This window comes from Phytophthora sojae (assembly GCF_000149755.1).
Source record: "Phytophthora sojae unplaced genomic scaffold PHYSOscaffold_10, whole genome shotgun sequence".
Classification (NCBI taxonomy): domain Eukaryota; phylum Oomycota; class Peronosporomycetes; order Peronosporales; family Peronosporaceae; genus Phytophthora; species Phytophthora sojae.
In genome coordinates, this window is record NW_009258124.1 from 2,123,910 (window position 1) to 2,144,904 (window position 20,995).

General features: G+C 52.2%; 6 protein-coding genes across 6 annotated transcripts; 3 read left to right on the forward strand and 3 right to left on the reverse strand.

Moving 5' to 3' along the window:
* Positions 1–138: 138 nt before the first annotated feature.
* Positions 139–806, forward strand: PHYSODRAFT_440386 (hypothetical protein; the record flags this gene model as incomplete). Its single annotated transcript, XM_009537601.1, has 3 exons — positions 139–435; positions 484–630; positions 723–806. Coding segments are annotated over 3 exons (528 nt in total), but the record flags the coding sequence as incomplete, so codon positions are not given.
* Positions 807–1,960: 1,154 nt separating this feature from the next.
* Positions 1,961–5,260, reverse strand: PHYSODRAFT_525826 (hypothetical protein; the record flags this gene model as incomplete). The annotated part of the gene is made up of 4 exons (XM_009537602.1): positions 1,961–3,115; positions 3,407–3,818; positions 3,888–4,373; positions 4,443–5,260. 4 exons carry the CDS (start codon positions 5,258–5,260, stop codon positions 1,961–1,963), a joined length of 2,871 nt encoding a protein of 956 aa, XP_009535897.1.
* Positions 5,261–5,407: 147 nt separating this feature from the next.
* On the reverse strand, positions 5,408–6,268 carry PHYSODRAFT_524696 (hypothetical protein; the record flags this gene model as incomplete). Its single annotated transcript, XM_009537603.1, has 2 exons — positions 5,408–6,020; positions 6,117–6,268. 2 exons carry the CDS (start codon positions 6,266–6,268, stop codon positions 5,408–5,410), a joined length of 765 nt encoding a protein of 254 aa, XP_009535898.1.
* Positions 6,269–6,395: 127 nt separating this feature from the next.
* On the reverse strand, positions 6,396–7,408 carry PHYSODRAFT_549873 (hypothetical protein; the record flags this gene model as incomplete). The annotated part of the gene is made up of 2 exons (XM_009537604.1): positions 6,396–7,249; positions 7,328–7,408. The coding sequence occupies 2 exons, from the start codon at positions 7,406–7,408 to the stop codon at positions 6,512–6,514; spliced, it is 819 nt and encodes a 272-aa protein (XP_009535899.1). The 3' UTR covers positions 6,396–6,511.
* A 1,786-nt stretch (positions 7,409–9,194) lies between these two features.
* Positions 9,195–10,811, forward strand: PHYSODRAFT_318922 (hypothetical protein; the record flags this gene model as incomplete). The annotated part of the gene is made up of 4 exons (XM_009537605.1): positions 9,195–9,476; positions 9,515–9,751; positions 9,774–10,498; positions 10,526–10,811. 4 exons carry the CDS (start codon positions 9,195–9,197, stop codon positions 10,809–10,811), a joined length of 1,530 nt encoding a protein of 509 aa, XP_009535900.1.
* Positions 10,812–13,912: 3,101 nt separating this feature from the next.
* Positions 13,913–15,481, forward strand: PHYSODRAFT_249921 (hypothetical protein; the record flags this gene model as incomplete). The annotated part of the gene is made up of 1 exon (XM_009537606.1): positions 13,913–15,481. The coding sequence occupies one exon, from the start codon at positions 13,913–13,915 to the stop codon at positions 15,479–15,481; it is 1,569 nt and encodes a 522-aa protein (XP_009535901.1).
* Positions 15,482–20,995: the final 5,514 nt, after the last annotated feature.

The window sequence follows — 20,995 nt, forward strand, 5'->3', positions numbered from 1 at the left end:
CGCAGCTGCGGGTCTCCAGTCAACCTTTTCCACCAATCAACATGCATTATACTGGTTTTAAGCGAATCATAGAGCAGCAAAGGCCCTATTTATTGCTGGCCAATGCCTGACTCCAAACGACACATGGCTACATCGCGGACGCAAGAGGACCGACGGAGACGTCTGCGTCAACTCGTGCTTGAAGCGGCCAGGGCGCGCGCCAATGACGCGCTCACGTTGAAGAGCGAGGACGCTCGGCAGGAGCTCTTCGCGCCCTTCAGTCCGTCCCCAGTGGGCGTGATCGATGCCGTGTGGACGAAACTGGAGGACGCTCAGCTGGCGTTGACGTCGGAGGACGTTCTGGTGGACTTGGGATGCGGAGATGGACGCTGGCTGGTCTCCGGAGTCAAGCGCTTTGACTGCAACGCACTCGGCGTGGAGCTGGACGAGAGTTTGGTCCTCAGAGCGCACAGGCAAGTGCACGAGCAGCAGCTGCAGCACAAGATCCAGATCCAGCAGGGGGACGTCATGCTCGCCGACATCTCCCAAGCCAAGCTGGTGATCGTCTACGCGTTCGCTGAGTCGCTGCCGGGGATTGCCCAGAGGTTGAAGGCGCAATTGAAGCAGGAGGCCAACGTGCTGTCGGTTGGGGTGAGGCTTTGAGTGAATGGAGGCGGGATATAGTACTGGTGGGGGAATTGACGGGCTGTTTGTTGTTGCTGTTGCTGTTGCTGTTGCTGTAGTTCCGTGTGCCGGACTGGAAGCCGCATTGGAGTGAGCGGGAAGGGGGACTGCGCTGGTACTTTTACAGGATGAGCGAGTGCAGTTGAGGGGGGGATGGTGTACTGGGATGAAATAGCTGGAGCTGTACGGCTGGATTAAGTGTCGTCGAGAAGTCTGGCGAGTCTTCGCTTGACTTCTTGCACTTCAGCGAGCACCAGCCTGTCAAGCTGCATTTACGCACATGAATTGAAAATCGGGTTAGTGGAAGAGTTGCACGCAAAAATATGTGAGCATGCGCATCGCTTTACCTGCTTCCGTTTTTCCTCGACCCGCACTGCCTTTTGGATGATAGTTTCGCTCGCACTCGAAGCCAGCACTCGTCTTCGATCGGTAAACTCCATGCGCAACAGGTTGGCCAGCGACGTTGACGTCGGGAGTGGGCTGGTTGATCTCAATCGCCGCATCGTTGTCTTCGAAATCTTTTTCTTGAGCCGCTTCTTCTTCTTCGCTGGTTTCTCCCAACCAGTCGAAGGATTAGATTGCCCCGCTGTTTGTTGCAATGATACTGTTGCAGCCGTCGATCTTCGTGAATTACTTCTCACGAGGCTCTTGAGGTCCGAACACGAGGCGCTCTTTGGTATCGTCGGATTATCCATTGAAATTGATTGCCGAGTCTTCGCCACTCTGACCGACTGCTTCCGATCTCCTCCAGTTTGCGCTTCGCCTATCACGATCGTTCGTTCTGCCGCGTGCAGCCGATTCAGCATATTGCCGAGCTCCTCGTCTACAAGCTGTCGAGTTGTTGCATCCCTCCCAATGACCGCTCTTCGTCTGCGCGTAGCTGGTTCTTTATCCTCTTCAACAGGAACCTCCTCGAGAATGATTTTACCTGACGAAAGTCGGCGCATCCTCTCCAATCTCGGTGGGGACGACGCTCGCCTCGTGTTTTCAGAACTGACCTTCTCCTTAGCCCCCAATGCGAATTCAATCTCGAGGTTTCGACCTGATGCCGCGCGCTCGCCATTAAACTTCCGTGCAGCTTCGCGTGCAGCCTGAACAGCATCGACCGCACCAGAACTATCCGCACTGGTAGCGGTCGGTGCTTGCGTTTTCTCTGGGCTTTTATTTGGTGATTTTCCAGGTTTGGCAGGCGATTTTGCTGCTTGGAACTGCACAAGAAGCGTCAATAAGACTAAACGTTTCCATTGCTGTATCAAAACAATCGCACCACACCTCGGTTGCACATAATACGCAGACGCTATCGGTAGCGAAGACCTCCATGAATCCGTGGCGTAGGCAAAACCCGTCCAGCGACTTTTTCGGCTCTTGGATAAATGCACGAAATACCTTGCGCTGGGTCATCAAAGCTTCGGACGCAAGCTCTCGGAACTCTAGACGACACAACACAAGTAAAACCATGAATTGTGGCCCCATCTACTAACGGATTTGAACAGTACACACCTTCAAGACTCATCTCGCCTGAGCCCACCCGATCAAATTGTGCCAGCGCATCCACCATAACTGCACTCTCCATGAGCGAGTGAAGCAGCGTTCGTAGTGCTAGACGTCGTTGTCTCTCCACCAGCTCAGCTATCGTTTCAACATCCTGCAGTGACAGTCGCTCGCTACCACCCACGTCGAGCTCCAACTGATCTTCAACGCCCAAGTACTCTTCTTCAGGGAGACACTTAGCGAGGGAACGTAGTTCTGCGATTTCAATGTATCCGTTGTCCAGCGTCTCCATCTGCTCGAACAGCTCACACAGTACAAGCGCCAAGTTTTTCGCACGGAAATCCCCGATATCTGCTGCGAGGACGACCGAGTGTGCTTTCATCGCTAGTTTATCACTTACGTCGGGCTTGTCTGGTGGTGTCCCAAGCTCAGGAACTTCCTCGATTGCGGTTATATCAGCGGTGGCGGCTTCCCAACGTCGAATGGCTCGGTTCCAGATCACTCGATGCTCAGGTAGACAATTGCTTCGAGTGCGTGGAATGGGGCGCCAGCCGCTGTCCTGCTGCCAAAATGGCTCTAGAACAGGCTCCAAAGCATTCGCATCTAAAGTAGTAGGTAGTGCTCGGTCCTCGATCAGAACCAGCAAGAGTTCACCAAGTAAAGCCAGCATCGGCAAACTTCCGGGCTTGACCTCAGCTAGCAAACGATCGACGGAATATCTCCGCGTAAAGTGAAATCTGGCTGGCGACTTCCAGTTTGACAAGGAGATCGACGGGAAACACGACGTGGACACGGGATTCGCGAAGCTTGCATGGCGTAGGATAGCCGCTAGTAGTATAGTTGGGAATCTGGTGGCCGCAGTATCCTCGGTCACTCGAAAGACGATCCTTTTCGCTGCTAAACAAACTCGTGACAAGGTCGTACCAACCATCGCCACACTCACCAAGTGCAGAGTTCGCGACTTGTACTCGGATTGAACCTGCTCCACCTGTGCATCACCAGCGACAACGCCATCCATGTCTCCGGCTGATGCCAACTCACGCGCAGTATCGGCCCAGCTCTTGCCCATCGTTACATTGGACATCCTTCGCCTTCCCATAGCTCGAGGCATTACGGTAGGGTTTGAAGCTGTAGCGGATTTCTCCATCAGCTCTGAGCTCTTCCGGCGCATCAATGGCTGTGGTTCTGGTGCGGAGGCTGCTATGGATGTCGTGGGGCCTTGAATTTGAGTCCGAGTTGGACTTGACGCCACTGAAGAGTGCGAAACGGGGGCCTCTCTACGACGCATGGGCAGTATCTTGGTGTATTCCGACGGCATGAGAGCTCCGACCCAATCGCGCGGCACGGCCAACCCTCCAAGATAATGTGATGGAGGGGGCCAGTACACTCCACGCGGTGGCTGTTCCTCTAGGAAAATTCGGTCACGCAATACATCCCGCACGTTGGCTAGTGGAACGGGATCAACCAGCAGTCCGACCGTCAACTTCAGCGTAAGTAAGCCGTACGAAGCGGTATGCAGCTCCAGCAAGTAGTCCGTGCGGCTTTCAGGTTGCAGCGAGTTGCCGAACCATTTCGCAGCTGTGGCCACTGACCGAAGTGACAGCAGCGTGTACCCGACGAACTCTTCCATGTTCCGATGGCGATTGATAGTAGCAGCGGTGATGCTATCTCGGTTAAAACCATTTGCGTCATTCCCAGTGAAGTTATCGCTCTCCACGGTCCGAGTTGGTGACGTAGGCTTCGCCTTCATCTTGATAAGCAGACGTTTGTGCGAGCAAAACTCACTGAACGCGTCCAACGTCGCGCACAAATAATGAACTCTTGCTTCACAGAGTTGCCACCGATTCGGAGTGTGGTGCTTGCTTCCTTCAAGCTGCACCTGCGAGACATTCTGGCCCAGTTGGTACTCCAGGAAGAAATCGGTGGGGATCAAGTCAGGTCCTGCGTCCTGCAACTCGTGGAAGAAGAACACAAGACGCAATTGGGAGGCGGTAGGATCCACTTCAGCTCCACGCATGGGCGTCAGGATGCTCCACGTCGGTCGCATCTCGGGTGAATCCCCACGGAGCAGCAACGCAGGTGGTATGGTCTCCGTCCGAAAGGCTTCAAGACGGTCGAGTACGCTCTTCGGAGTCTCGTGGCGGACCCGCAACTCGGTTGACAGGAGCTGAGACGCAGATAAACCCGACGCAGCGGAGTTAGCCATGCAAACCCTAGTGCTCAAAGTGCCAGCTCCAGTCACCACGTCGTCGTCTACTTCTGGTCGTTCGGATGCAGCAGGAGAAAACACACTGTGAAGCTCACGCGCGATCACTTGCAGTCGGTTTTGCTGCTGGTAGACCCGGTAGCACAGCATACACACTGGGAAGTCACACACATCGCGCAGTTGAGACTTCTTCACGGTGCTGACAGCGTTTTCCCACACTGGGAGAGCGACTCCGCGCTGCCGCATGAAAAATATCGTATCGAGCGCCATCGTGAGCGTCATTCGGAACTCGTCTCCCACCGGTGGTTCTATCGAGATACATGTAGTGCTGTTCTCCTTGTAGTCGTCTCCAGTTTGGTCTTTGAGCATAGCATCCAACTGCCCTCGGAACGTCGGGGCGAGCTCGCATGAGCAGCCACACAGGAAGCAAGCGCGTGAATTCAGGGCGTTATCCAGCTCGTCGCCACGCAGTAAACCAGACGCACGTCGAGGAGAGTCGCAGTCATCCACCTGCGGGTCGTTGTTGAGTCGACTGTGCTTCGACCGTAAAGCTTCGGGGATCAATACTGCGGAATCTCGACTACCAAAGCCTCCGTCGTCTCTAGGCGGCTCAACGGAACTTGACGCGTTGAAGTCCACAACACGCGTGAGCCACCATATGCCCGCCGTGTCCTTTATGAAATCCACCGTCATCGAATGGAAGCGCAGCGTCGGGAGCTGCATCTGTACGTGCTCAACGACACGTGAGGTCGCTTGAACACCTTCAGCGATTGCTGCACCACGCAACTTCGGCCATCGAGCGCATGCTCGCTCGTCTGGAGAGACCGTCACGCAGTAGAACCGAGCGATCTGCGCTGCAGTGGTCATGGCTGCGTCAAACGCTGCATTCATCGCCGCCATGGTGGAAACAGTCATGCCGTTCGTAGGGGCAGAAGCTGCAGGTATTCCCGGTAGTTCTGCAGTGTCAACTTCTTGAGGAGCCTCGGTACTTTTCAAGCTACACTAACGAGCGATGAACGGAGTAAAGTCAGCAATGTCACGACGGTGTTAGTCAACATGGTGGCCAATACAGAAGATGGTATCAAGGCCGTACCTGCTGGTAAGATTCACGGCGAAGCACTTGCGCTCCTGCTCGCACCAGAAGATGCGGTAGACGCTGGCTTGAGATCCGCGACAGTGAACAAACTGCTGGACGCATATCGGCAGCTCGCACGGCACAGCCATTACAGGGTCCAGCGTTCGTCGAGTGAGGACAACTGCGCTTCCACCGCTAGGACTGTTGTTGCTCTTCCATCGCGCCACACTCCGCACTGCCAGGACCGGGTCGCTTTCGTGACTGTTTGAAGGGGTAGCCGATGAAGCCGACGCGATGCCCAGGAGGTCGTTGTGCAGCTTCTTGCGCCACAGAGGGGTCTTCTCCTCACGCACGACGTTGCCTTGAGCGTCTGTACGCAGCCATAACACCATTTCCTGAGCGTTTGCACGCTCGCAAACTACGGTCAGAGGTAGGTTGACGCGCAGCTTCCTCTGCGAGCTGCTGCTTGTAGTTGTATTGACATTGTTGTTCCCTGTGCCACTGACTGAGTCCGCGGGGCCTATAGGCTGGAGATACTTGTAGAAGAAAAGCAGCGGCTTCACTTCTCGGGGACACGGATAGCCACTTTCAGTCTGCAGGAGGCAATAGCAGTCATCAATGTCAACGCTGAACAATAAGAGAGCAACGTGGTCAAGACTTACGCTGCCGACATAAGTATACGCTGAAAATCGGCGACTACAACCGCCAGCCTTTGCATCTCCCCCAGTAGCCGAACTTTCCTCGATGTTGAGTCCGATCTGCCACAGGGCCGCAGACATCTGCACCTCGGACCGCAGTCGGTCGCTCAGCGACTCGCCTCGTTGTCGACGCATCCAGAAGCCGAATATCTAACGACGGAGAAGCAACAACAACAACAGATAACGGCCGCAACCAAGCAAATACACACTAAAAATACGGGAACCGTGCCAACATCTCCAGCTTCCTGGACACTATTCGACAGCAAGATTCAACGAGTATTTAGCATGTTATTCATTCCATAAAATGTGATGGCGAGGCACCATCAAGGCGGCGGTGAAGAGCACGCCAGCCACTCCGACCCAAACAGAGACGCCAAATTACTTGTCCGTCTTCTTCTCCTCCTTCTCCTTCTCCTTGTGCTCCACCTTCTTCTCACTGGGTGGCAGCGCCTTCTTCGGCGCGCTGGGCCATGTGTTGTACAGCACGACCGCAGCAGACACACAGCCGACCGATCCAATGATGCCGTCGTGCAGCTTCGTGCCCGTGATCCGCTCGGCCAGCCGCACGCCGCCCGTGTTGGACGACACGACGAGGTCGCACGTGACCTTGAGCACCGCGAGCAGCTTCTTGAAGCGGCCGCTGCGCAGTGCCTCGAGCTGCGTCTGCAGCGCATCGACGCGCGCCGCGTCCTCCTCTGACGCGAGGATGTCGCGCACGCACTTCTCCTTCTCCACGTCGGCGTTGAGGCTCTCGACGGCGTTGAAGAAGCCCGCGACGTTGGCGCAGAACCACAAAATGCCTCCTTTCTTGCTCAGCTCCTCGGCGTCGAAGCGCAGCACCTTGGCCTTGCTGGCGAACGCCACATTGTCCGAGATGAAGTAGCCCAGCATGCCCACGTTCTGCACGAACTGCAGGTAGCTCTGGCCCTCGGAGAGGCTCTTGTTGCCGGACAGCGCCTGCAGCTTCTTGTAGTACGTGACGCTCTTGCCCAGGCGGAAGGCCTTGCGCGACTGCTGCATGACCTTGTACAGCGCGTGCAGGCGCTGGCCCACGTCGCTCTTGGGGTCGGCCGACAGGATGTAGAAGGCCAGCGCTCGGCTGCCGTATTGCAGCATCTAATAGGCGGTCGAGCACGACACGTAGCGCGTTAGAAAGAGGAGACAAAGGCGGTTGCAATGAGCTAGGTTGCGTACCTTGGAGAGCTTGTCTCGGCCCTCCAGACAGAAGGCGAGCTTGATGAAGGCGTCCAGTGATACGGGGGCCTTGGTGTCCATGGTTTTTTCTCGGTGAATACGGGGCGGTGAGTGGTGGGAAAGAGATCGGTGGGTGCGTGCGCGTCTGCTGAACAAGATGCAGTTGGTTGTACGGCGTGAAGAGCTCTAGGAGACGAGATACAAGAGGGCGGCGCGAGACGTCGGCGTCCAGCGGCGGATTCCAGAGTGACCTCAACTTGAACGACGTGTTTTACGTGAACGTAACCGGGTACGACTAGGGGTACACGGAGACCGTAACCACCTTCAGCACGGGACGAAGGCGACGTGGCTGGATGTTTAACACGAAGCTCCTGCTGGCTGCTACTACATGTGGAGGGAGGGATGGGTGGACAGCGTCTACATTGAGCTTCTCGCGGCCGTGATGGTATCCTACTTGGAGGGGTTTGAAGGGCGTTAGTTATAGTTTGAGGACAGTAGTGGACTGTACGTGTACTGTAGGGACTGGTTTGATAGCCGGCGGCGCGGTGGTTTGCCGACGCAGAGTTGGCAGGAAAGAGATGACATTGCGCGCCGGGATAGTCGTTGGTGATGGCTGCGCAAGTCGAAGCACATGGTGCGCCACGCTCGACACGCAATATCAAGAGCGGAGCAAGTTGAAGTTCATTCCTAAAGCGAGGTACTTTAGTTAGTGACATGTACCAAACGACAGGAACATTCGAGCTTGTCGAGCTGCATGTTACAACAAGAGCTGCCGTCTACATGACGACGTTCGCTGCACCACCAGAATTATCGCAATGATCGGCCATAATTTCTGGACATGCCCCTGTGCGCAAGCATGTTGGCCTTTTCTCATTAGCCGCTGGACGAGACGGCAATGCCAGGGATCGCAGATCCGGCGCTTCACGACAAGTTATGTGTGTCTTTCAAGACGAAGCTACGGAGTACAAACGAGAGTGGAAACGTATGTGGTGGATCCTCAGAACGGTCTGCATGACCGTTTCGTGGCTCCAGAGCAATCGAGTGGTGCATCAAGGCAGTAAGGCCACGATTGAAAGCAGTGTTGCTGCTTTTCAAGCAGCTGGACTACGTCAACTCCGAGCGCTAGCGAAACGAGAACGACAGAATCCGCGGACCACACGTGTATTATTCTGTTTAGAACTAACCTTATTCCAGCAGGACCCTAAAGAGGCACCTCGTCATGAGGCGAGCCACGTACAGCCACCGGGACCACCATCGGCTCCGGCGCTGCTCAGTGAGGTGAGCAGTGCTCACCTGGCTTAGGGCAGGTATTCCAGACAATCTTGTCAACCGTAAGTTGAATAAACTAGTCTGATCCTCCTCCTCAGAATTATCGCAATGAACGAGTTCACAGCAACGACGGACACATGAACTATGGAATTGAGTCGCTTTCCTGGAAGTACCTCAAACTATCAGCCTCTCATGGCGGCGCGTAAGTGTCTGTCGGAAGTGCGCAAAGGGCAGTCTTGGCAGCAGAATCTTTTAAATCCACGTAAAGCATTTTTATTGTGCTGCTGTTGACTTCAGAGTATGGCAAGCAAATACATGTACTGCGTCACATGTATCTGGATAGCTCTTCCAGTCCATCATATGACGACTCTCTTTGTTCACTTGTGCTCCAAAGCCATTCGATTACGTTGCCAAAAGCATTTGACGCAATCCACAACGCAACAGCTTGCGTCCTCGTGAAGTGGTCGCCTCGAATGCGACCCGCTGAATCGGTAGCAAACTCAAGAACGTCTTGTTGAGCACTTCAATACGCCTCGTTTGCTGTGAGTGCTCACGCTTTCGGCGCAACTTCAGCAGTATTACATTACACCCAGCAACCATGCGCGTCTACGCTCTCCTCATGGCCGCGGCCGCTGTCGTGGCTCCCGCTCTGGCTGGCAGCAGCAACTACGCACTTGGTACAGTGCAGATTGCAGTCGACTCCACGACCTCCAGCGCCGCTGGCTCGTCTTCTTCGTCGCTGCCCACCGTCGAGCTCGACTACACCACCGTCCAGGCCGACGGAGGCAACACCGCCGTCGGCTACTACAAGTACCAGAACATCCGCTTCGCCAAGGTGCCGACTGGCGAGCTCCGCTTCGCGGCCCCCGAGTGGCCCGACGTCGAGACGGAGATCCCTTGGTTGACGCTGATGTAGAGTGCAAGACCTCTGAAGACTGTTTGTACCTGGACGTATGGGCTCCTGCCAACGCTGCCGGACGCAACCTGCCAGTCCTCGTCTGGACCTACGGCGGCGGCTTCACGGGCGGCTTGAAGTCGGAGAACACGCCCGAGGGCATCTTCGACCTTACTCAAGACTTCGTGTTCGTCGCGTACAACTACCGCGTGGGGATCACTGGCCTCACTAATGGCCCAACGTACCAGCACGAAGGTGGAGTGTGTCTGGGATTCCACGCAGGCGTTCGAGTGGGTGCAGAAGTACATCAGCAAGTTCGGCGGCAATCCGAACGACGTCACCGCCGCCGGTTTTTCCGCTGGTGCGTCCCAAGTCATGTTCCAGTTGACGTGCTTCAGCGGCAACGCGCCTCAGCTCTTCCACAAGGTGTACATCATGTCCGCGGGTTACGTCCCTGGCGCCGGCCACCACCACGCGGAGCAGTTCTGGCAGAACGTGTCGTCCTCTTTGGGCTGCGAGGGTGGACACCTTGACTGCATGCGCGTGGTCTCGTTCGACGACTTGGTCAACGCGTCCAACACCGTTGTGGACACGTACACGTACCAGATGCAGCCGCGCGTGGACGGCTTCATCCTTCCGGACACGTACGAGGCCAGTCTGTACCAGGGCCACTTCAACTTCTCTGGTCCGTGCGTCGTCTCCCACGAGCAGCATGAGGCAAACTCTCACGCGTACTCCGGTGTTGAGACTCAAGAGGACGTCGCAACCTACCTGCGTATCTTCTTCCCTGGCATCTCGGACGATGCTGTGGAGACGGCGCTGAAGCTGTACCCTGAGTGCGACTACGAGAGTGCTGGTCTTCGCTTCGCCGACATGAAGCAGTCGTTCGACTTGACTGCGAAGAACTTGGCGCTGACGAATGCCCTGAACAACCAGACCTGGAACGCCGAGGTCGCACTGGGAGAGACCACGCACGGCTACGACCAGAACTACTACTGGTACAGCACGTACTCGCTGTCGACCTAGTGGGACAGCGCGTCCACAACTGCGTCTTCCATGAGTTCGGAGGAAGCTGCGAGTGTCGGTGCTGTTACGACGACGGTGAACGCGACGATCGCCATCAAGATGCAGAAGTACCTCATGTCCTTTGTGCTCACCGGCAACCCCAACACTATGTGGACCGAGGACAAGATCTACTGGCCGCTGTACAACGAATCAAGCGTGGGCACGCAGATCGTGTTCAACGACACATTCACGGTCGCGGATGATGATCTGGCCAACGCCAAGAGCCTGTTCTGGAACAAGACGTTGTGGTATTAAGCCAAGGAAGTGTGTACTTATAGTGCCTACCGGTAGCTGCACGAAAGTGTGCTATGCGTAAATACAGCAATTTCATTCTCTTGAGTTGTTGCCGTATGCACTTCAACGTGGTACTAGCATAAACAGTAGCTCTGCTCCTGCACAAAATAAGGTCAACCGTAGGTTTGTTCTTCCGGTTTAGCCTGCCACAAATGCCCCATGATCAGCCAGCGGAAGCAAGGCGCCCTTCAGGCGAAACCATTTTTCTCTCTTGAAGTCGCGGTTCAAGTATGCACGTCAGAGGTCCGAAATAATAATTGCGATCCAATAAATAATTGGGTTTTGCAATACTAATTCTTATTATTGGAGATCAACGATTCCAATACAATACAGTATTGTACCATTATTGACAATTAATATGAAAAAGGTTGCACGGCGCCAAACATAGCAAAGTACGTCTTAAAATGATAGTTAGGTCTACATACGCAACGATTAAGGTGTAGTAAAAGCCATAATGGGCAATCATCACCTTTAGAAACCAATATGTACGCAAGGCAGAACATCAATGACGTCCAGATGTAGTGAATCCCGCCGAACACATCACATCAGGGAACGGCAGCGGATGGCAATCCACTAGGGACTTGAGCTTAATGTTTTGATATAGTGATTACGCCTTTGAGGCAATTGTAGGAGAAAAAGCGAAGTGGGTCCGCGAAGCAGTTGATCATACAAAATGCTTAGTCTGTAACCTCATACCAGGTGCACACACTATGAAGTGTGTCTGTGTGAAGCTTGACTGGTCATGATGCGGTGAACCCATTACCTGTGGCTCGCGTGGGTCACCGCCGCGACATGCTATCGAGCCCTTAACTGCGGTGATACCAAGGTGAAACCCTGGAATCCACTACACCAGATTTACGATATATAGCAAGATCCAGATATATCTCCCTCACGCATTACTACCGGTAGGTTGTTTAAGCATCCACCATGCAAAGTTTTCTAAAGCAACACCCCAAAAAGTGTTTCTAAACGACTCTGTAATCATATGACGCACAGAAAGTGGTTTATTTCTTCTGTAGAAATGCCTCAAATTCTCTGGATTTTATCCAGAGTCGATGGGTGGATGCCACTGAGGTGCCATTATTCTTGCATCAAATACCTGACCAATATGATATTTAGTGCTGCTCACATAAGATTCCTGTTATATTAAATATCCTGCTCCCTAATCAATTTATGCTGCTATGTTGACCCATCCGGTTAAGATTAAGATAAATTACCTATTACATTTGATACTCCCTAATCAATTATATATACCTGCGACATCTAACTTATCTACCGCTCAAGCAACATCCATCCGATTTTTTTCGCTCGGTCAACATGCTGACGGGATCCCGCCTTGAAGTGTTCCAGTGGTGATGATTTCGGCATCGCTTTACACTATAACACCGACGATGTCGATCCCACCGTGTGCTGTACACGCAATAATAAGAGCTCATTCCTACAATTACGTCGCAACGTCTGCTTTGATGAGCGAGTTCATTGACCCCCAGAGTCGTTGTGGTTAATGGAAGCCGTAATCGAGTTTTCGTATCGAGCTGCCGTAGCGGCTGGCGCCATATCCTTTTTTGGCGAGAACCCGTAGGGTATGAACACTCGTTCATGGCTGAAGAGATCGGGGGGAAGGGCTAAAGGAGCTGCGAATGCATGCATATCCAGGAACACAAGTTGAAATACGCCCACTTCCCAAAAAGCTATCACGAACTAGCCAGGAATGCCATACTTTCGCTCTATATCTAATTTTTCCTCGTGAAATTGATGCGGCGACAGTACATGTACATCAGGCAGCCGAAAAAAAATTGGGGGCGCCAAAAATGGCCAACTAGAGAATTGGGCTGGATGTGCGCCTGAAAACGGTATGCAAGTCCGTTGAAGCAAACCAAAATCGCTCGGCTACAAACCTACCAATTAAGACATTAGTTCTCTAGACAAACTGTACCAACCTACAGGATTATCCGAAAAACGTGGGGGCCAAGACGCGAGCAGCCTAAAGGTTAGCCGCGCCACTCGGAGTAGAACAGCCCCTGCAGCTTGTCAGCATAAAGGCCGCAGCGATCATGGCGTAGATTCTAGCGCGATCTCCTGTGCTTCAATCGTAAGAAGTGACCGTGTATTCCTAACAAATTCCTTCTCCGTGTAATCCTAAGGAAAGTTGTATGAAAACGTAGAGAAATGATGAGTGAAGCGATCTCTTCGTATCAGCGCAACATACATGGTCCGCGCAATTAGATAGCACCACTGCATCACGAAAACCATCTGCATACAAACCAGAAAAGCGGGGTTCTAGGTGCCTCCTTTTAGTAAAATTCTTCCTTGGCCAGCTGGGCTGTCCAAACTGAAGCTCTACTCCTGAACCTGGCATCTGTCCAAGTAAGCGTAGCGAGCGTTTAAGGTCGGAGGACCGCGCGGAGTGCGTAGCATAGTGGTAGTTTAAATCAGTACACAAATCTACTACTAAGTACTTGCATAGCTTTTTACAAAAGCTACCAAGCTGGAGTAATTCCTCCTTATATGTCCAAGAGCAACGTAAAATCGAGAGCTGTTCCGGCAGAGCACGGCTTTGTTGAAGAGCAGTATATTTATATTGCGGCAATTTTTATTATTTCTCCTTGCTGAATTGTAATTTTTATTACGGTCTGATCTCGTACTAAATTCAATATAGTTCTGTATTTTCGGACCTCTGATGCACGTGAGCCAGTCTTGTCAAGCAAGCAAGAACGATAAGCATCGACCAAAGATTATGTTTTCCAGCGGGCTACTGTAAGTGCGATGCGACTTTACAAATCTTCGTTGAAGTGATACCGCCGCACTTCTGGCCTAGAAGTTCTGGGAAATTGGTTTTTTCTCGCTTTTTTATCGTGCGGTTGTGATAACACCACGCGGTACATGTAGTACACGCGCCAAACCCTTCGTTTAACCAGCATCGTGTCGCCCGTTCCCTGCCAAGTTTGAATCAAGTGCGGGGCCTGGTCGTGGAGCTCCAACCACCAAGTACAATGCGCTCACTTTTAAATTGACGCAATCCAAGGCTCCAGCTCCTCTGAAGAAATTCTCCCTGCAAGAAAATGCGCGTATTGCCGCGTCTAGCTTCTGTGGCTGCAATCGCCGTCTCTGTCTTCGTCTGTAGTGGCGATTCCTCGTCGCTGCCCACCGTCACGCTTGACTACTCGACCGTCCAGGCCGTCGGAGGCAACTCCACCGCCGGGTACTACAAGTTCCAGAACATCCGCTTCGCCAAAGCTCCCGTTGGTGATCTGCGCTTCGCCGCACCGCAATGGCTCGACGTTGAAGCAGACATCAATACTGGGAACCTCGCTGATACCGACGTCGACTGCGCGTCATCGGAGGACTGTTTGTTCCTGGATGTGTGGGCTCCTGTTGACGCCGTGGGGAGGAACCTCCCCGTGTTGGTGTACAACTACGGCGGTCGGTTCAAGCTCGGTTCCAAGTCGGTGAACACGCCCGAGGGCCTGTTCGAACTGTCGACGGACTTCATCTACGTGGCCTACAACTACCGCTTGGGGCTCACGGGGGTGGCCACAGGCCCGACGTACCAGCACGAGGGCGGTGTCTCGAACCTGGCTGTCTGGGACGCCACGCACGCCTTCGAGTGGGTGCAGAAGTACATTGAAAACTTCGGAGGCAACCCGAGCGACGTCACGGCGGTGGGTTTTTCAGCTGGCGGCTCGCAGATCGGGTTCCAGATGACTCGCTTCGGCGGCAACGCGCCTCAGCTGTTCCAGAAGGCGTACATCATGTCTCCCGGTTATCTCCCGAGTGCGGGCCACCACCAAGCGGAGCAGTTCTGGCAGAATGTATCGAGTGCTGTCGGCTGTGAGGGAGGCCACTTGGCCTGCATGCGAAAGATCCCATTCGGTACGCTAGCAAACGCTACGACGGAGATCGTGAACGCGTATTCGTACACGCTGCAGCCTCGCGTGGACGGCTTCATCCTCCCTAACACGTACGAGGCCAGCGTATACCAGGGCCACTTCAATTTTTCTGGTCCGTGCATACTCACCCACGAACAGCACGAGTTTAACAGCGTTGCCTATGACGGTGTTGAGACTGAAGAGGACGCATTTGCGGCCTTCCGCGTACTGTTGCCGAGGATCACCGACGATACGATTGAAGCCGCACTGGAGCTGTACCCAGCGGAGAACTATGCGAGTGCCGGTCTTCGTTTCAGCGATATCCGACAGTCGTTTGAAATAACGGCGAAGAACCACGTCTTGACGAAGGCCTTGAACAACCAAACCTGGAATGGGGAGGTCGGCATCAGTCCCGCCAAGCACGGCACGGACCAAAGCTACTACTTCTACAGCACGCACAAGTTCTCGACCTCTTCGAATGATACGACTACTACCACTTTCAACGCGGCGGAGGCGGCGCTGGTTGGAGCTATCACTTCTCCCGTGGATCCGACGATCGCAAGGCAAATGCAGAAGTACCTCCTCTCATTCGTGCTCACTGGAAACCCCAACTCGGTCTGGCCCGACGACAAACTGTATTGGCCGCGGTACAATGAATCGGCTGTGGGGGCGCAGATCGTGATGAACGATATTTTCTCGGTTGTAGACGACAGTCTGGCCAACTCGAAGAGTCTGTTCTGGAACAAGGCCCTGTGGTTCTAAGATTAGGAGTTCGGCGCATTAACCCATTAAACAAAGTTTACGAGCTTTTCTCGAGTAGGTACGAACGGTACGCATTTTCGCTACCTACTAACGCATTTCGTGATCATAGAGTAAATCCGGCATCGCCACGGCCCAAACATCGGCGCCAAGGCCAGCACTAAGCGTAATAGTGAGTGTGAGTTTTTAGGACAAAAGGTACTCGCAACACAGAGTGCCATCACGACATGGTGCTCGTGACGCGTATCGCCTCGACCGCCAAGTACAGCGGCTAGAAGCTGCTGACTGTAGTAAATGTACATATATCGCAACTTGACTCACCCATCCACGAAAGTTGAGGGGGGGGGGCTAAGAGGTTATCTATCTACGTTTAACGAGAAACTATGTATAGAGTCCTGGTATTAGTGGTTCTCACGGTTGGAAGGTCCGCAGGTTTCATCAGCCAATAGGATTTACCTGCAAACCTGCAGCCAAACCTGCAGCAAGTCACAAAGCATGCTGGCTCACCTGCAATGCACTTCCTGAACACACCTGCAGGTTTACGCTGATTGGTTAGATTTACCTGCAGCCTGCAAATCTACCAACCGTGAGAACCACTATTATCAGAGAGAGAGAAGAGAAGTCTATTTAACCTTAGTTATAAGCCTCCTGGTAAAGTTTGAATCGCTTTAGCAGCACCGGTTCAATGGCTCGGCGCCAGCTCGCTTGGGGTGGAAGCGGGCTCTCTTACCCTATTCCACCTTCATGTTTGTAAAACAGTCGATGCAGAGCTGTAGCTCCAGTCCCTGTGTTCGTGTGTGTGCCCTGTTGCGTTCGCGTTTGGCCACAGCGCGAAGCTGTATAGAGTCCTCTTTTGTTTTTTTTGTTTTTGAATTGAGGTTCCATTGGTGTCACTTAGCTAATACGATCGCTAACGACTCCTAAAGACCGGGACCTCACCTGTGCCAATAAGCGTCACTAGGCAGGGGGCTCTCTGGACCAGAATCTGGTGCGAGAGTCTGAAAATTAGTGCAAAGCGCGACCTCGAAGAGGTCAGGTGGTTCGTACTCGCCACCCACGAGGTCGGTAGATACAGGGCAGGGGCCCTGCACCTCCTGTTGTGCGGCCGTCGGCTAGCGTTCTCCCTATACACTAACTGTAGAGTCAGCTGTACGTGTAAATAACAGTTAGTTAGTGTCTAGTAAATTTTGCTAACATGTATTTGCCGAACGAGCATCACTAATTTTTGCACAAAAACGGAAATTGATAAAGACTTTTACACTTCAATAACTTTATCTACGCCGCTCCGATCGTTCTGGTTTTCTATATTTTAAGAAATAACACGCTTTTAATTCGATATTGTGGCCCACATTGTCCCAACTCAACGGTACTGTCACATTAGATGCTGCCATGTCTGGTCTAGATGCCGGTGCAGTGCCAGAGCCGTAGTTACTTGAAGTGCCAGTCTAGAACGGATAGTCCCATCCGTTAGGTTGTGTTTTATTTTTAAGGACCAACACGTGTGGACAGAACTGATAGTGAGGCGAGATCCTCAATTAGCAGCGATGGCGGTGCTGTATTTGTTGTTGAAAGCATCTGCGCATGTAAGACTGTTGATATGCAGCGACTGTACCTGATAAAATGGGTAGGGTGGGAAAGTCTGACCTGGAACCTGGCCCGTCACACTCCGATCGAGATGATCGACGAGTTTTAAGACGCAGAGCTGAATTCGCCCTGGCCCGAATATATTTCGCTAGAAGATGGGTCTCAAGGACGCAGAGTCTCTAGATCTCTTCAGTAGGTAAGAAAGACATTAACTGCAATCAGCCTTAAGGTTAATATTTATCATGACTTGGTACCGGTATACCTCTCCTTACCGTAGTGTCTGGTGATTGATTAGATGAAATAAGTAGGTTTAGGGTTGCAATCTCGACCTCCCCGAATTTTCCTCAGGTATAGTGGGCTTTTGGGCCCCTCGGACGAGGGGCCAAGAGACTCCTCACAGACTTTCAGTAAGGGCACCGTCATCGGAGGGTCTTAAAGTAATGGTATATAAGTGCACGGCGCCCCTTCGTCTCGCGGTATCACGGCGGTATGAGCACGTCGGATCGCTCTTGGGACTCTGTCGTGGCGATCTTGACCCATGAGAGTGTTGCCTCAGCGAAAGGCTTGTGTTCGGCGGGAACGCCTAGCTGCAAGATTTAGATGCGATGACGAATTGTTGCATTACTGGCACTGCTTTTTGATGCAGGGTAGGAGCTGCTGGCAATTTTGATGCCGCGCACGAAGGCGTGCTGGGCGATGTCAGACATGCTGCATCTCCGAAGCTCGATAGCTAGGTTGAGTGCACGGCTATCAGCTGATCACTCTTGGTGCAACGGGGCACATAGCAACTATCCGAAAGCACAACGCTGTGTTGGAGCTTATTTTCTCACGAATGACCAGCATTCGTGCCGACTCGAGCTAAGTTCGCTAAAACTTGCAGCATTCGTGCTGACTCGAGCTAGGCTTGCAAAAACTTGCAACAAAGCGCAGCCTCGGTCAGGTTGGTTCCCTTGCTACCTGTGCATGCAGTTTTAATTAAGAGCAACACAGCTGGCAGAAGGTGTTTTGATGCATAACTGTGCTAGCAATACCGGACTGCGATCAAGTAAGCAGCTATTCTGTCCCCCAGCAGGTACTGAAGACCATCGCAGTCGTTTCTGTAGCTGGTTCGATGCCCACGACTAGTAAAGATAGCTAGAACTAGTTACTATCTATATGGTAAAGGTGCTGAATACATTTGACTGCACAGCAGAAGCTTACAGCAAGACAGGTCTAAAGCCTAGGCTTACACTTCAAAAATTGACTAGTAGCGCTGATAAGCTTAGGCTGATGCTTTGGGGGCGTCGTCAAATGTACAGTTTTACTGTACGTAAGAGGTCGGCCCACCAGCAACTCGACTCGAGCGGCTCAGCTAGTATATATCATGATATTATGCTCTTGCTACTAACTCGTCAACTAACAGTCAGCAAACGTACAGTTAACAGTGAGTTAGTGTCTAGTAAATTTAACTAACAGCAAAACGCCCTACACTACCGTCGGCCGCTGTCCCTTGGAGACTTGACTTGAGCTTGTTGATCGCGTTCGTCCGGCGCGTGCTGTAGGATTCGTGGGCCTGGGCTCGAACTAACATCACATGACGGCAACATCCCAAAGGTCACCGCCCAAATGCCTCCGTGGAGGCGTGGCTTGAGTGCTTGAAACCGCGGTCGCCTGCCGCGAGCTTGAAAGAGTGGTCGAAGGCTTGGCCTCCTACCCCCGTGGCAGCAACCCTGAGAGTCGCCGCCCTCTTGGAGCGCAATCGCCGTCGATGCGCGGGAGCTGCTGCTGTGCCAACTCCCTACGTCGGCCATGGTCACGCGGAAGCCGTCGCTGCAGCCGCCTTGCTCCTTCCTGGGCTCCCAAGGGAGGATTCCACCCAGGAAGGCCAAAGGCCCGGAGATCTTTGGAGGCGACCCTTGGCAGACACTTTGCGACCCGTAGGATTCTGGAGTGTATAGTGTTCCGAAAGGAATGATGATCCTGCAATCCCCTTTTCGCTACTGCTGGTCTTCATTTCGTTCGCCGACTTTGCATCTATAATACAAACTACAGTCAATATACTAGTATAGCAGCATCCTCACGGCGAATTTTCGCCCCGGTTGCTAGAGGGGCATTGCTTCGGAAAATGTTGTATCATAGCTTCTCAGCACCGCCCCCAAGTATCCTATACACACTCATACTTTTATCGAATTGGTTTCAAAAATATATGCATGAAGTGCCGGGTTTGCATCAGATTTTATTAAAATGACCGGGCTTGGAGTTTAATATCGAAAACGGTATAGGCAGCACGGGGACCGATGCCACGAGCAAGCGTAGCGAGCACTGGTAGACAGCGCGCGTGTTCCCGACGTTGCACACATGCTGATCAACTAGAACTTGCATGTCCGAGTCATCCGTCGCCGCCATAAATGAAGACAGGAAAGAGGCTTGACGTAACAGCAAGGGATCTCGTGCCGCATCTGGAAGTGCCGTCGTAGCTTTCGACCTCTTTCAACCGTAAATCAATGTATAGTCTTTGGCTTAGTCCTGGTTTCCATGCTGCAGTAGTAAATAAACACTTTTCGAATCATTATAAGTGGCTTTGGTGTTACCACCGTTGGCCGTTGAATCGATTGCAACAAATTTCCGGGTGGACATCGTTAAATATCCCCCACAGTACCAGGCTAAATCGTGCTCGAGCATTCAGCAAGCCAATATATCAGTAAAATTGTAACTCATGGCGAAAAATTCAGTCACATTACATTCAACAACCACCGGTATGCACATTTGCTCTTACATTACATTACTTTAAAGCTCATTGAAACAGCGAGACCAGCAGTTTGCCCCCCAACACGTAAGTGCTTTTCACAATAACACGAACTCACTGTAAGTGATTTAAAAGAGCTTCAAGATGAACGACTACACGTCTCACTCCACATACATGTTCGCCAGATTCACTATACAGTAACAAACACTTAACAAACGCTAGTGTTAGGCGTTTGTGTGAACATGCAAGACCAAAGGTTGGTGTCAGAATTGCACATTGCTACTTTAAATTGCTCAGGATATAGCATGCGATTTTGATGAGCAACGACGTCTTACATCCTGCGCAAATGACAATATTTCGTCTATTTATCAAGGTTGTCAGAAAAATATACCAAATATCAGGGCATAAAGAGAATTCTCCACGTTTACTTCACAGCTACAGAGCATACATCCTGGCTATTGTCTCCACTATATGGCACGCCTGGCCTAGTCGCCGCTTTCTGTATCATGCCAATCTTCATACTGCTGCTGCAGAACTGTGTGTAGCAAGCGATTTATAGATTTCTTCAGTCAACGATTGCAGCAACTAATATGCCAATTAATTCGCTTCCGCATGAGTGGTTCGTAATAGTTAGCGGTAGCATAGTATAGCCTTTGGATTATGCCAGTTTTGCCAAGGATCTATCAGTGTACAGACCGATACCTTGAATTAGGTTATCTCTGAATAACTTAATCCAAACGACTCTTCAGTACATTGTTTCGTACGTTAGCGGAGACTTTTACTGGGATAGGAAGCAACGTTAGTGCTGCTATCGCAGACCAAATAGGATTATATCCGTGGTACGTCAAGTCAAACGATGACCCCTCTTGACATCTAACTGGTATATTTTCTTGAAACCGGTATGGCCCCAGTGATGCACTGGGCCCTCCAAAAGGTTTATATGCGTGGGCAAATCGAAGCGGTAGAATATTTATTACACCGGTATGAATCCGGTGCCGCACTGGGGCCTCCAAAAGGTTTATATGCGTCCAACCGGTGTGCAACCGACGACACTGGTATGACCCAGTACGTATATTCGAGCAGTGAACGAATTGAAGTAAAGAGAACGATTGAGTCGGACTGTAGTAGCACTAGAAATTAGCATTGGCATTTTCAAGTATAAAACTTCTACAAGCTGCAAACAGATCTCAGCCAAGGTTCGTATTTGT